A 15,582-nucleotide genomic window follows, 5' to 3' on the forward strand; every position below is an offset into this window, starting at 1 on the left:
CAGTGATGGACTTGCAAAGTTTTGTGTGTCTGTAAGGAAAATGCAAAACATTACTACAGAAATACACAATGCACGGTCAGCAGCAGTTTGCTGTAGTGATCCAACAGGTACAAGCAAACATTTGGCTCAGCTAGGCAGAAATCCATTTAAACCACATCCTGGGGCTATAGCCGACCCAACGATACACCACCTGAGAGGGTTCAAAAAAGACTGGACCTTTTAAAAATCAAAAATCATTGTTTTGTTCTGTTGTCCAAAGCTGTGGAGGACAAGGTTGTGAGGACAGAGGTTTTCCAAAGATCTAGAAGCACTTAGATTCCTTCCTTCCTTCCTTCCATCTGAAGAGTTCCACTATGGTTCCAAAGTGCAATCAGCATTTCTAAGGATGGCTAACCCTCTTATTTTAAGGATCAAGAGAGAGGTTCCTTCCACCAAAGCTATCTGTAGTGGGGATACTATTGTCTCCCTCGTAGCAGGCACACTGGTCCTATGTCTACTATTCGGCTTCAGAGCAGACCAAACAGCACAGTTGTTTGTTGCCTGGCCCTTGGAATTGCTGAACAAAGCTTGCATGGCACTGCCTTAAAGGAGTTGCTATTTCATGATGGAGAGGCTAATGAATTTTACAATCTGTGTCATAAAGTTGTATTTGGGTAATGGCAGCCAACTTCATCTCCTTGCCTTCCTGGGCCAAGGAGAGTACAAACTGGTTTTTGCAAAACTCCTAAAAACATAAAATACCTTTGTGCTGCATAGTTAAGCTATACATATCCTTCACTTGTATAGTAGTCTTGTTATACAGTTTGCTTGATTTTAGGATCATGGGCAATTCTCATCTATTCCAAAAGGTTATCAGTGTTCGTGTGTGTGTGTGTGTGTGTGTGTGTGTGTGTGTGTGTGTGTGTGTGTGTGTCTGCTATTAGGACTTGAATTCAAGACCTGGGCACTTTCTGCCCAAGGCTGTTATGCTATCACTTGAGCAACAGCTCCACTTCCAGTGTGTGTGTGTGTGTGTGTGTGTGTGTGTGTGTGTGTTTCATTGGTGGTCAGTTTCATGAACTTTACTGGCCAGGCTGGCTTCACACTGCGATCCTCGGATCTCAGCATCCTGATAGGATGACAGGTGTGAGTTACTGTGGCCTGACTGAGTTCACCTTTTGTGTTTTTGCTCTTTGCTTTTAAGAAAAAACTCCTGTCTGCATGACATCACTATGCAAAAGTCTGTATTAAGCTCATTGATCTTAATCATTTCCTTTCCTCACAGAAAATGAACAACAGTCCCATTGAACCAGGAGAGGAAGGTTGGCCCAAGGGGAGGACAATGCTTGACAATTCTACAGTTTATGTAGAAACAGAATTGATATCCCTTTGGGCCAGTATTTTGGCAAATAATTTCCCAAAAGAAGTATGCATTTAAAAATACTTTCTTTAATATTATACATCAGGCACAACACTTTTCATATATATATATATATATATATATATATTTCTTTCTTTCTTTCTTCTTATAAGATCTCAAATACATAAAATGTCCGCTGCTATTGGGAGGATCATCAGGTGACAAGCTGCTGCGTGTAGGTAGGTACGACACTGAGTTCTGTCAGGTGTGTGCCCTTCCTCTTAGAACCTTTGACACGGTAAAGGTTGGGAGGCGGTCTTGTGCGTTCCCCGTCTCAGATGCTGAGGTCCGTACTGCATTCTTTGTAGGGTCGCCTCCTCTGCTCCGGGGGGTTCCTGGAACTCCTGCCGGCCTCCGGTCTCAGGCTGGCCTCTTCCCTCTCGCGGTGGGCGCCCACTCGGTCCTCCCTGTTTCTTCGGTCCAGGGAGCGCTCTCGCCGGCGCTCCGGGGAGCGGGCCTTCCTCCGGTCGGTGGACTTGGCTCTCCGCTCGGGCGAGGCCCCCCGACGCCGCTCCGGCGACCGTCTCTGATCCAGGAGCCTCTCCAAGGACCTCCGCCGGCGGCCGGGCGAGCTGTCCCGTCTGCGGGTCGGGGACCTCTCTCGCCGCCTCTCGGGAGAAAGCTCCCTGCGCTTCTCGTGCTTCTGTCGCCTCTCCAGGGTGTTGTCCGCGCTGCGGGTGCCTTCCCTGCGCTTCTCCACGGCCTTGCGCTTGGGCCCGTTGGTGGCCGTGCGCTCGGGCGGCGGCGCGTCTCTCCATCCTTCCAGCGCCCGCTCCTTGGGCCGGCATACCCCGCCGTCGGGTGTTCTAGAAGTTCCATTCCAGGTGTGGTGTTCGTTGGGTTGTCTGCTGTACTCTCGGTTGCCTTTGGGATCCTTCGCGTGTGCCCGCTTTTCCCCGTGTGGTGATGATTTGTGAAGATCGGGTGGGTAACTGGACTCCAATGATGGATGTGGTCGACGGTCGCACGGCCCCGGCCTCACTTCCGGAACCCCTTGTGCACCGGCGGCGGCGGGGCCGTTCCGGTCGCTGCTGGGGTCTGCGAGGAAGACAAGGGAGAGCAATAGTTTGGTACCAAGAGCCTTGGGCGGCTGGCCCCTCTCTCACCCACAGTGGACTCATTAGTCACAACAAACAAACGTTAAAGCAGTCAGAATCAAAGCCAACTGAATCTTGGTTAATTGAACTACAACTAGTTAGGGTTAAAAAAACCAAACCAAACCAAACTGGTACTGGCTTTCAGTGTCTAGCTGACTGTTCTCCATTCAAACTACATAAAGAATTAATCTTTAAAGGCACAACCCAAATAGTCTAGAAGTATCTACCTTACCTATCCATTGTTCTTCCTTTCCCACTAACCCTTCTGTCCTTCCCCCGCCCATTGCCTCACTCAAGAATTCTTCATTTAAAAGAACAAACAACACTTGATTTGGTTTGCTTAAAACTAATCTAGGACACTGACCTGAAGGGGCAGGAGGGAAGCTTTCTGGTGAATAGAAATAATCTAGGTCTCATCTGGGGGGGGGGGGGGGGAGGGTGATTTAAATGGACGCACACAAAGGTGGACAATCCATTGCACTGTATTCTCAGGATTTACATATTTTACCATATTCAAATCATACTTGCACTTTAATAAAGAATTCAGAGTGTTGGGCAAAGGGGATTATAGAGGTAACATGCAAGCCAGATGTTGACTGGCAACTGTGGATGTTTATATCCTACTACATTATTTATCTACTTTGTTTATTTTTGTATAGACTCCAAAATAAGGAACTGTTTTTGAAATGCTGGGGTTGTTTTTGACAGATAAAAGGGAAGAGAAGAAAGATTGTTCAGTACACATTTGAAATTAGGTGGGTCTCATGAAATCCTTAAAATTTAAAGGCATTTCTCCTTATCTGACTGTGATCCAGGAACTATGGAGCTACTAGACTGACATCACAAATGCATTGGGTGGCATCCTGAAGTTATGAGAGTTCTCGGCAAAGCAGAGATTTTTTTTCAAACAGTTACAAATCCAACAAATTATAGATGCCTGTTGCAGTGTAGGTAGAGGGGTTCTTAAAGGGTCTTTCATGAGGTAAAGGTCAGTAATCAACAGTGAATCTGTTTCATAAAGGATCTTCCAAAACCCATGTTTAGTTTAAGATAGGCAGGAAGATAAGTCTAGATCAGGAGGTCCTAAGCAGTCCCTGTTGCAACTGTCTAACTCTGCCACTGTGGTATAAGCACAGGAAATGGCTAAAAGAAATGGGTGTGACTATTCATAAAACTTTATTTACAAAACACATACACGTACACACACAAAACAGGCTATGGCCAGGACTTGGCAGACGGGCTGTTGTGTGCCAAGAGATACCTAAAGGACCAGTTATCTCTCCATCTTGTCTAGCAAATCCCTAGCTATCTAGTTAAGAACTTTATGATATTGGGGCTCATTCTTTTGATATGTAGGGTGGGTTATTAGAATGAAGGGATTGGTATTTGGGGAAAGAAAGGCTCTGAGACCACAAGTGTACCTCTAACCTGGATTCTTGTGCCTACTTTTAGGACAAGGGATAGCAACACTTCAACAGGGTCACAGTGTACTTACAATTCAAAGAACGCAGGGTGCTCAGAATGAATTGCCAAACATATCAAAATAGAGCTAAGCAGAAGCAATGAGGAAATTAGGCCACAGCACAGAAACACCTAGTATTGATTGAGCTACAAACCGTAGTTTGATTATGGCCCATAAGGTAGAAGCAAGCCTCCCCGAGCTTTTCATTTCTCATACATGCAGCGATATTAGGAGGTATCATCGCTGTAGAAGGGAGGGCCCAGCACCAAGAACAGTCAGAGAGAAAGAGAAAGAAAGAGAAAAAAGTTGAACGTTTAGATTCCCTATAACAAGGAGGAAAGAAAAAAAAATCTGCATTTGTTAACATAGGGCAAAAGAGAGTTTATTCGTCCAGTCAGACAGTCTAAGGCAACACTCAAATAAGGCTGCAAAGACCGCAATTGGAACAATGACTTTTTAGACAGCCATAGATGACTCGAGAACCCAGACAATGGATGCATCCTTTCTTTTCTTGTTTTGCATTTTTTTTTCAAACAACTGCGACAATGACAGGCTGGCATAGGAGAGCATTAACAATAAACAACAAAAGAACAAAGTCCCCTCCCCCCATGCCCTCCCTCCACTCCCCCCCCCCCCCCCAAGACCGCGGCAGTTAAATTAAGTACAAAAAACTCATTACAAAAATAGCCTCACAGAGAAGCAGGTTCCAATCAAGTCAGAAAAATATTGGAACTTAACATATTATAACCCATTTGTGACTCTAATCAATAGCATTAGAGAGACTTAGTCCAAATGACGCATGGAGACAGTTAAACAGCAGCATAAACCTGGCATGTTAAACCCTTCTTGGAAAACCATATCGTTAAACGATCTTTATTTTTAGCCCAAAGAACATTTGTTAGTGTCGGATTTTCATCCTCAGTGCAACAGACATAGGTTTGGAGAAGGTACACAGGTTACTGATGATGACTCTCAAATGAAATATCACATCCAACAGAAGCATAGGGAAGACAGAAAAGGGAGACAATGTTACACAGTTTCAGTGGCATTGAGTCAGAAGTTTAGTACAGTGTGCAGCCATGGCGTCAGAACATTGTCACGAAGGTTCCCCTCGGGTTGGCCTTGCTTAAATTTTGGGCCCTCATCTGATACTCACCCTCCTCCCTTACCTCACACCCCTTAATACTCTGCACCTGTACCAACCAACACTTGGGAAGACTGCCATTCAAAGGAGCAATTCCTCCTGGGGCTAGATTTGAATGAAGCATCGAGTCCAAAATGCAACTGGGAATTGTGCGGAGACTTTCAGAAAAGTGGGTGGTAAACAGATACATCCCAAATAAAGGGGACCCATAGATCTGGGGACCATTCAATCACAGTTTCTATAGAAACTTCTGTAGACCTTTGGTTGGGAAAAAAAATAGCCCTACATCTAGGGCATAGCTTCATTTATTTATTTGTTTGTTTTTTAAAACTTTAAACAAGACTCTCAAATAGGTCATTAATTCTTTCAATATACAATTTTTTGCCATCAGAACACTAAGCTATGGAAAGATCACTGCTGTCTAGTCAAAATCATGTCTAAAGATATGACCAAGAAACTCTACGTATAACCTGGCTTTCCTCACAGGAAAGGAATAGGAACATGTTTCCCTCAGGATGAGCACTGGGAATCTATTTCACCCTTGATCACTTGAAAACATATGGCTAATCGATCAACAGTTCGTTTGTTTGATAGTATTGGGCTCCAGTGGTCTGATCTGGGGTAAGAGACCAGGGAGGGTGGTGGGGAATTATTGTACACAGATCATAAAGGAGGTGAGCAACCCCCCCCACCCCAATATCTTGAAATTTATGCCTCTTAAATTAAGACATCAAGTAACCAGAAAAGAAAAAAATATATATTATCTATTGTGCCTCAACATATCGCTCAGGAAACCTGCTTTCCTGCTTCTTAAAAGGAGTATATAGTCATTTTGTGCTAACAATTTGATCTGAGAAACAGTTTGGCACAGTTCAAATAAACATTCCTTCGCTCTTGGTCGGACTAGACAAAATGTTCTCTCTGATTATGAGAAAGGGGGCTATCAAGATCTTGTCTTAGGCCATGCCCCAGTCCACGTAAGCAAGCAAAAGGATGAAATATGTAGAGATTTCAGAACAAGCGAGGCAGATAATCACATGGTGCGAGAGGCTGGTAAGACACTGGTGAATAGGGGAAACAAAAAGGACTTTCCTGCTGCCGTTCTGGAGACAAATTCATGGAGTCATGCCAGGGAAGGAAGTAACGTTTTCATAGTTTGACCCACCATATTCTGGGACTGAGCCGTCTCCCCGTCTCAGAAACAGACGAACTCTGCGGCCACCATTCTTAATCAGTTCTATGGCCCGAGAATGCTTCATGTTTTTGGTGGTCTCACCATTGATCTCTAGAATTTCATCACCAATCTGACAAGGCAAGAGGGAACAGGGTGAAAGGGTCACAAAAGGCTTACAGGAGCTACTGGAGATCTTCTGGATTCAAAACTTTTCTCACTGATTGACTGACTGACGTTCAGCAATCACATTCCAGGAAGACTTCTATTGCTTAGAGATGCAATAATGAAAAGGAAAACAAACAAGCAAAAGAAATCCCTACTGTCATGGAAGATTAGATTTTAATGAGGAAAGACAATAAGAAAATTAGACACATTCATGTATGCTACATAATGTTCAGTGTTAAAGGAGAAAAAAAAAGTGGTAAAAGGAACCTAATTTGATAAGGGAAGGAGGATGTGGTTGGTGTTTCTGGGATGGATCAATGCTCCTTTGCGTCCCTCTCTGTGCAATCTCCCTTCCTTTGGATGTGGGCTGATTCACTTGGAACCTAAAGAGTATTCAACTTATTATATCAGTTCAAAAGACCAGGCTACAAGATAGTTTGGGCTTCTGACTTCCTTCCTTTCATTGGTTCTCTTGTTTGCTATCACTACTTTGAAAGCATCTCCCAAATCTTCTGTGTTGAATGTAGGCTGGATCTGCGGAACTACTGGGAGATGATGGAAACTTGAAGGGGTGCAATAGAAGGAAGTTACATCACTGGGGGTGTACTTTTTAAAGGATATTGGGACTCTCTGTCTGTAGTTTCCTGGCCACCTAAGGGGAACAGCGTTGCACCCCCCCCATCATTATGTTCTGCTTTGCCACAGGCCTAAAACATGGTCCTAACTGAACATAGCTGAAACTTCTGAAGTTCAAGTTCATTTTCTCAGGTATGTTCTACAGTAGTGATAACACTCTATGGAATCCTGTGATAAGAAAAACAAGAGAGGATTCCAGCCAGCAGCCCACAGGCTGCATCCTAGATGAGTTCTAAAGACCATGGGAGCCATTTAGAATGAGCCGTCAGAAGAGACCACCACACTGGTGGTTGACTCGGTGCCAGCCACAACCGTCAGCACTGCACAAAAAAGAATAAACAGAACAGACCAGAAGGCTGCTCACATAGGGCTTAAATCCCAGTAGAAAGAAGAGGAAAAGCACTGGCTCAGAATCTAAAGCCATGAAGGTGAATCTTATCTCTTGCTCACTAAGTGACTTTGCTTAGTGCTTCAACTTCCTGGATTCCACTTCTTCCTGTGTAGAACAGGCTGTGAACAGACTGTGAACTCCATCACGACACCTAATATGCTACAAGGATTACACTGGGGAAATTACACTGTGAGCTGTATGCCATTAAACCAAATATCATGACAACTCTATTTCATTCAAACAGGAACTTTTAAAAGTGATTAAAATTCAAAGGAAAGGAATATGTGCATGTACCACGGTGTATCTTTGTGCCTTTGTACATGCACAGATTGTACACATACATATAAGAAGGAAGGACATACAAGGAGCTGGTGTATGGTTTGATCCTAGAAATTATGTATCTTTTTTTTCAGTTAATTTTTCTGAACTCACACTCATGCTCTACTTGTTTATCCAGAAAAATTGGTGAAAATCCAGTCTGAAGAACTCCAGAATCCAAGTGGAGCCTTAACTACAAATAGAGTATTGGTCTTGGTCAGTTTGTGCCTTTTGATCTGACTTGAATTTTTTTAATTCATAGCAAATGGTTCCCTTTGTGTATGCCTTCATCGATGTGACTTATCAGGGAGTGGCTGATTTATCTCTCCCTAATCATCTCTTCTGCCCAGGAGAATGATACATTCATCCATAGTAACAGATACTAGACAGTTAAACAGAGCAGAGTGAAATTTTGGCATGTGTGTTATTTAAAATCTGTAGCTTTGACTGTCAGAGCATTCTGAATATCAACGCCATGGAATTGCTCCTGTCTTGTGCTATGGAACAGGTGGATTTGTAATCTCTTAGGCCTGGGGAGGAGAGCTAGTGATTGAAATAGGGAATGAATGGAGTTCAAAGTCCAGAATCGACAGGGCCACTCAGCTTTCCTGCTCCTTAAGCATCTTGTAAGTCCCAAGAATTCTTATGAAGTGATGTGTCTGTCACACACTATTAACCACAAGAAGTATGGAAATGTGAATAAGAAAAAAACATCTACATATAACACATTTGTAAGTATTTGAATACCTCACTCAACTCAAAAAGTTTCACCTAACTTTTAATGGCTATAACTAGCTATGCTTTAGGACAAAATAGACAGGGAATGGTGAAAACAATGCCTTTATAGAGTGTCTTGAAAGCCAAAGAAAAATGTAATGTTTCAAAACACAAACAGTCTACTATGTATGTCAAGAAGTGACTACCAATGGTTTACTTACATTAATTCAGGCCTCCTTTCCCAACTTACCCTCATCTTTCCACACCTTTCTGCTGGACCATCTTCTGCCAAGCGCAGAACATAGAGGTCCATATTATACTCTCGACCCCCTCGAAGACTAAAGCCAAATCCTTTGGCTCCTCTTTCCAGTTCCACAGTGTAAAAGTCTTGTTCCTGTTTTAAAAAGTGAGATGCAATCATTCTGGGAGAACTATCAGACATATTTTCTCCAGCTCTTCCCAAGCAGCATCTTTTCTTTCTTCTTTTCTTTTTTTTTTTGGGGGGGGGGAGGTGTAAGGTATAAGGGGGACTGGTCCTGGGACTTGAACTCAAGGCTAGTGCTCTACCACTTGAGCCACAGCTCCACCTTTAAGCTTTTTTGGTGACTAGTTGAAGATAAGTCTTATAGACTTTCCTGTCTGGGCTACCTTTGAACCATGGTCCTCAGATCTCAGCCTCCTGTGTAGCTAGGATTACAGGTTTATGATGTTGATATCACACATGGGCATTGTCTATTCATTCACTGTATGACTCTTTCATTGTTTATTAATCTCAGAAGTTGAAAACGTGCATATATGTACTATATCATATATGTATTAAAATTCAATCAGTGCGGATGTGATTTAAATTTGGAATAGAAAACTTCATTACACAATGTAATTCACTCACTGCTAGACATTCAGCTTCTTTGATCCATACCTGATAAATGCTAGAGAGTCCAACACCAACCTCTACAATCTGGGAAACAGTTCCCTTTCCGTGAGGGAAAATTATGAATGGCCTACTGAAGGCTCCCACAAAGCCAGTTTAAAAAAAAAACGGCATTACATCACCCAATGTAATTTGTTATCTGGCTCTTATCTATCTGTACAGCCCCCAATACCATCCTCAGGGACAGATACCTTCCTCTATGGGTCTCACCCAAAAACCACCATATGAAAACTGACATTCTCATGAAAGAAATCAGTTTCATAAAACTGAGCAAATAGACATCAGCTGCTTCACTTTTCCGCTGATAGCAGATCCTTAGGACAGTTTTCCATTAATTCTATTTTTCCCCCTGTGTCCCAAGCCAGAAAAGGATCTAAAGGGATTATTTTTTTCAAAGAAAGTAAAATACCAATGCCATTTCTTAGGCAATCAAATATAAGAACATACTTGGTAAATCATCTCACAAAAGGTTATTTTAATTTAAAGATGCCTTTTAAGAACTATCTGATAAAAATAGCTTTAGATAGCTGGAATGATATGAGCACTGTGTACTAATAGAAAGGAGAAAGGGCTCTTACCTGTGCAGCTTGTGGTGCTTTGAACTCAAACTGTGATTCCGGCTTTGGTTTGGTGGTACTCCTGCCAAATTAAGAGAAATAAATATAACAGCAACCCAAAGGAAACTGAGAAAGAATTAAAGATATGTATTATCAGGCCGGGAGTTATTTTATTCCCATTTAAACTAAGGAGAGAAACCCAAGCCACATCTGACCTTGCCTCCTGAGCCCCCTGTTGAGAAGGGGCATGTGTGGTGGTGATGGTGGCAATCTTCTCAGCATTGGTCAACAAGGTGGCATTTGAAGACTCTGCAGGATAGAGCAGAAAGAAATGAGGCCTTAGAGAAGATGTGGTTCAAGTGGGAGGCATGCAGAAGCCCTGATCTATATGACAAGTCTGACTTCTCTGTCCTCATTTCAAACAGTCTGGCTCCAAGTGCTAAACAAGCAGGAGTTCAATGAAACATTGTGATGTTTTCGCTGATGGGGGCTATATCTGCCCCCATGACATTTCTCCCCACCAGATAATGTAACCACAATGCAACAATTTTCCAGAGAAACTGAGGCTCTAAAATTATACTCGATGCAGGTGTGTCTTACTCTTTTCCTCCCTGTGGAAGTTGTGAATACCATCCAAGCATGGGACCTCACTGGTGTGATCTTTCAGAATTTTTCAGGCAGATGATAAATGTCTCTGCGAATATTCCCTGCAGAGTATCTGCAGGGGTTAGTGAAGATGCTTGATTGGCTCACGTGAATATTAAAGTCAGATGTGTGCTCACATCTTGTTAAACACACCCAGACAATATACACTTCATTCTCCATTGCTTTCAGTGAAGCTCAACTGAAAATCTGGAACTTTGGGCAGCTCTCATCTAGTCTCACTCAGGAAAGAGTAATTTAAAAATGTGCATTAGAAGAATCAGATTTTGTAAATTTAAGTTTTATAAACCCTAAAGCCACCTTATGGTGATGAATATGATTATACTCCTATATAAATTGACTTTCTTCTCCACTAATCATAAAATTAAAGGCAACTTCATTCATCTCTACAAGTTTAGGGATCCAGAAGCCAAAACGCTCATGAGTATAACTATAGACTGCGTGCTGACATTCATGTGTTAAAATTTAATCATTCATGTAGTACAGCATGCTCTTTTACTAATTATTTCTACATTAAGATCAAGGCAGGTGAGAGCCAACTGGGAGAAATCATACTTTTAATATTTATTTTTAAGCTAACTCTTTGGAATTTGGTGTACATCTTTTCATAAAAACACTGTGCTGGTTAGGTTCTAAGATTAGCCTGTATGTGTCCATTTAATATACTGTGTACCTTGAAGACTTGAAGTTCTCATGGGTTCAGTGATTCACAATAAGCCCTTCAGTGTGTGCTAAATACATATTTCTACCCTCCAGACATGAGAAGGTTTCTACAGGGAAATATTTTAAGTATTCCAGACTGAGAAACCTGGAATATATCTCTCTCCACTGCATTCCTGGGAGACTTCTCACACCTCTCAAACGCTTGGAGTCTACCATTTTGAATTTCCTAAGGTTATTAATTCAGCTTGGGTCTGGCTTCCTTTTCTTTTAATCCATTACATAGGTAAAAGTGTGGGTTTGAATTTCAGAACCAGATTCAAACTCCCCTTTTCCCTACTCATTAGCTATATGTCTTTTATTCCCACTTAGTAAAAGAGATAATGACAAAACATTCCTTCTTCTGGATAAAATGATGTGAAGTGTTCAGCAGAGTGCCTGACTTCTATTAATGACTCAGTTCCCATTGTTCTTGCTATTACTGTGATTTTTCATTTATTACTATAGGAATTTCTTTAAGTGATTTAAATTCCTTCCTAAATGAGAAAAATAGGATTTTAACAGTTTCTATTCCAGCTATAAAAGCCCATTATTCTTATAACCAGGGTTACAAAATCAGTAACACCTAGTGATTCATTTTTGGAAAACCTACTTATATTTTAAGATAATATGCCTCACAATCTTTTATACCAATTGATTTCAGCACTTTTGAGGAAAAAGAACCTGTGGTCAATTAAGTTTGGGAACTAATGGGTAAACCATAGGGGAAGATTTCCATCAGTGTCAGTTATTCTTTCTGTGAACCCCTCAGAGCCATACTGGGCCAATGTGTACTCTGAGGCAAGATGGTGTGTGTGTGTGTGTGTGTGTGTGTGTGTGTGTGCTTCTTAAGCTTATGAAGGCAGATTGGCCTCTCGTTTCTAGGTCAGACAATGAATTCAGACCATCTTGCAGTGCATCCAAACCTCTGCAATTTAAGTTTTAAAGCTACTTACACTTCCTGTGCCTCACTTTCCTCAAATGCACAAGGGGTCTTTAAGGAAACTGGTGTGAAGATAATCTAATAGGAAAGTGTTTAGGATAGCAACTGATACATAAACATTGCTCAAAAATGCTTAGCATGTCTTTGGTATTATTATTATTATTAAAGGCAATTATTAATAGATTTTTATTACTATCATCATACTTTTTTCAGAACCTTTGGAGGGACACTAATGTCTTCATATGACTCCTATCCTGGACCAATGAACTGGCAGAAGCAGGGTGATAACTACAAGTGACATTTTATAAAGTATGTTCTCTGTGTCCATATACAGGATAAACACACTGCACAGCCAGCCACATGACTCTTCAAAAACACAGGCACTGGTCCTTCAACAAACTTCATTGTGCTCACTGCAATTTATTTGATGGAACCTCACTGGGAAATCACAAGATCGTTTGGACTTCGGAGAAATCATAACCAGCATACCAAAAAGGTTTCTTGTAATTAAGGTGATTATAATTACTAAAGTAGACAGAGGTTCCCCTTTAGAGGGTGTGTGTGTGTGTGTGTGTGTGTGTGTGTGTGTGTGTGTGTGTGTGTGTGTGTGTGTGTGTGTGTGTGTGTGTGTGTGTGTGTGTGTGTGTGTGTGTGTGTGTGTGTGTGTGTGTGTGTTATTGGTAGCCAGAGTTTTCTAGGCAGATCAGATCTCATTCTCAAACATTTAATTTCCATTTGCCTGCTACTTTAGTAATTTGATGACAGATAAATCACTGGATAGATATATAGATAAGCAGAATGCATTTAACTGATTTTTTTTTTCCTTTTCTACGCTTCCCAGGTATATTTACATGCAAATGTTTTGGAGACTGGTGCTTAACTCTAAGCATCTTTTTTCATAGTAACATCTAATACTGAGTTTTGTATTCAAGCTCAATGACTTTTCCTCATTTTGTTGTTTTGCTTGTGACTCACAGGGAGCCAAGCACACAGTGCCCATTATGATATGCATTACTCCATTTCATTCTTACCACTCAAGAAGATGGGTATAGTTAACAGCCCCAGTTTACAGATGGAGACACAGAAAAGGAAAATAATGTGTTCAGTGTCACCCAGGGAGAAAGTGAAGATGCAGGATTCAAATTTAGGGCCTAACAATTTACTTCTAGTCTGATGCTACTGACAGCCCCTATGTCTTTGTATGAAGAAAATCATGCCTTATTTTAAGCATTTTTTATTTTATTACATAAGCACTATCACCTTCACTATGTAGTATCAGAGATTAGTTTGAAATACAAAATACCCTGCTTTGCCTACTGGATTTTATAGTCCATCCTCAGAGCACTGAAAGAATTTTTAGCATGCTCTCTATTTCCAGTATGCTTTTATAATATCGATAAAGTTATACTTGTTTTTATAAATATGTGAGTCTTCATTTGGAACTAAGCCAGGATTGTATCTGCTGAAATGCTAGCTTTTAAAAACAGAGATAAAGCCCATTATTAAGAATTTAGAGCTCTCTCCCAAAGCAAAGTTTGCCTTGAATAATAGAAAAAATGTCTACAAGGGGCCTTAAGCAGGCCAGAAACAGGAGACTGTGTCTCCTTGCCTTCCGGTAGCAATACTATAAGGGCATGAATTGGAGTTTTTCAATTCCAAGGCAGATGGACAGGTTGGATATTTTTATGACAAATTCCAGAAAATACCCTACATCCTTACTAAATAGTTCTTATATCTTCTTCAGTGCTTCTAAAGGAATGAAAATGGATATTCTGACACTTTCCTCAGTGATCACATATTAAGAAAAGCCAGTCAGAGCACTCCAGGCACTGTCACAAGGCTGTTCTAAATCAGGCCACTTACTGTTTTGACAGGAGTTTCTACCTGACGTTTCTACCTATCTCTGCAACATGTGATTGCCATTCTAATCTTGCTCCTGTGTCTGCCTCCTTACTGGAGGATGGAATGTACACTGAAAAGCCAAATATATCAACAAAGGATACAATCACTTCTTTCATAAATATTTCAATGTATAAACATATATGTAATAAATACCTGAAAACAACATTGAAGAATCTGAATCCATAAATATGTGAAAGGTTTTGGGAGATGAGACTTTTTACTATTCTATGGCTTTGCCTAGTATCTGTGTTACCCAACTCTCTCTCTCATTAGTGAAAACTGAATCAGAGTGAACAAAGTACAAATTTAAGGCCAGAATTTCAATAGTATAGTTTGAAGCCGTTAGCTTCATACTATAGTCTTAGTCCAGTTCTGCTCTGATTAAAGTCTTACTCTCACTTAGAAAGTTGAGACATTACCATACAATGCTCATATGGTTTCACTTGTCAAAGGAGAAGGTCAGAGTCAGTATTCTGTAGCCTTTCTCTGCTGCCATTATAGATTTACTATTCCCTGCTCATATACCATGGGAAAAAAATGTCTGTCTCATCCCACTTCCCACTCTGACCTTGGATGTATACAGTATAGAGAGATAAGGACTCCCCTCATCTTGGCCTATCTAAGATAGGTCTTCCAACAACAGCATAATGTATAATAAAAGGGTAAAGTTATGCTTTGGAGTTTTAGTGAAGAAGTTGATAGAAAAGTTGATAGAAACTAAAGATGAAGATAAGGGAAACTAGACAAAGAATAAGGCACCCAACCACAAGAAACAGAAGTGGCATGAACTACAGAAATAGATTCAGTGTGGTGCACACCTGTAGTCCCAACACTCAAGAAGCTGAGGCAGGAGGATCATGAGTTTGAGGCCAGTTTAAACCATACAGTGTTTTTATCTACAAAAAACAAGTGAACACGCAAACAAAACAACCCCCGAATAGATTCAGACAGGGTTCTAAGCATTGTCCAAAGAAAGGTGAATCATCTTGTAATTCCTCTTAGGGTTTCCAAGGACAGGACCCCAGCCATGGGGGACCTCGGAGAGTTTAGAGTCACTTTGATTATGAACCTCAGCTTTCTTGCAGAGACCATAAACAAGTGGTCTTTGGGCTACTTGATAAGTAAATATTAGAATAAAAGATGTGAAGAAGCCAGAGAACAGCTCCCTTCAGCCTGAAGTATCAAGTCTAACATACATCACACTGAGGAAATGGACTGTCTCCTAGGTGTTTACCAAAGTCACTGGTGAAGACTTTTATTATTATGGCAATGATTTCCTGGATCATCTTACATGAAATCACATCCTCAGAAAAACAAGCATGCCTTAAGAAAGTTTCAATCCTTTGGTCAATTTTATGTTTACTGTTTTTTTTAAAATCCCATG

General features: G+C 41.1%; 1 protein-coding gene across 13 annotated transcripts in view; it reads right to left on the reverse strand.

Annotated features, from left to right (window-relative positions):
* Positions 1-1,019: 1,019 nt before the first annotated feature.
* Magi1 (membrane associated guanylate kinase, WW and PDZ domain containing 1) overlaps positions 1,020-15,582 on the reverse strand; it is a 545,100-nt gene continuing 530,537 nt past the window's right edge. For 9 of the 13 annotated variants that reach the window (XM_042679996.1, XM_042680003.1, XM_042680000.1 and 6 more), the window contains 5 exons: positions 10,207-10,300; positions 10,013-10,073; positions 8,754-8,897; positions 6,268-6,406; positions 1,020-2,437 (listed from right to left, as the gene is read on the reverse strand). In XM_042679996.1, the coding sequence (XP_042535930.1) occupies positions 1,674-2,437; positions 6,268-6,406; positions 8,754-8,897; positions 10,013-10,073; positions 10,207-10,300 (1,202 nt within the window). In that variant the 3' untranslated portion in view covers positions 1,020-1,673. Of the gene's footprint in view, positions 2,438-4,112; positions 4,202-6,102; positions 6,407-8,753; positions 8,898-10,012; positions 10,074-10,206; positions 10,301-15,582 lie in introns of those variants that run through there. The other 4 variants (XM_042680005.1, XM_042680008.1, XM_042680006.1 and 1 more) reach the window with 2 other exon arrangements.

Source organism: Dipodomys spectabilis, unplaced genomic scaffold (genome assembly GCF_019054845.1).
Source record: "Dipodomys spectabilis isolate Male_0828 unplaced genomic scaffold, ASM1905484v1 ptg000054l, whole genome shotgun sequence".
Lineage (NCBI taxonomy): Eukaryota > Metazoa > Chordata > Mammalia > Rodentia > Heteromyidae > Dipodomys > Dipodomys spectabilis.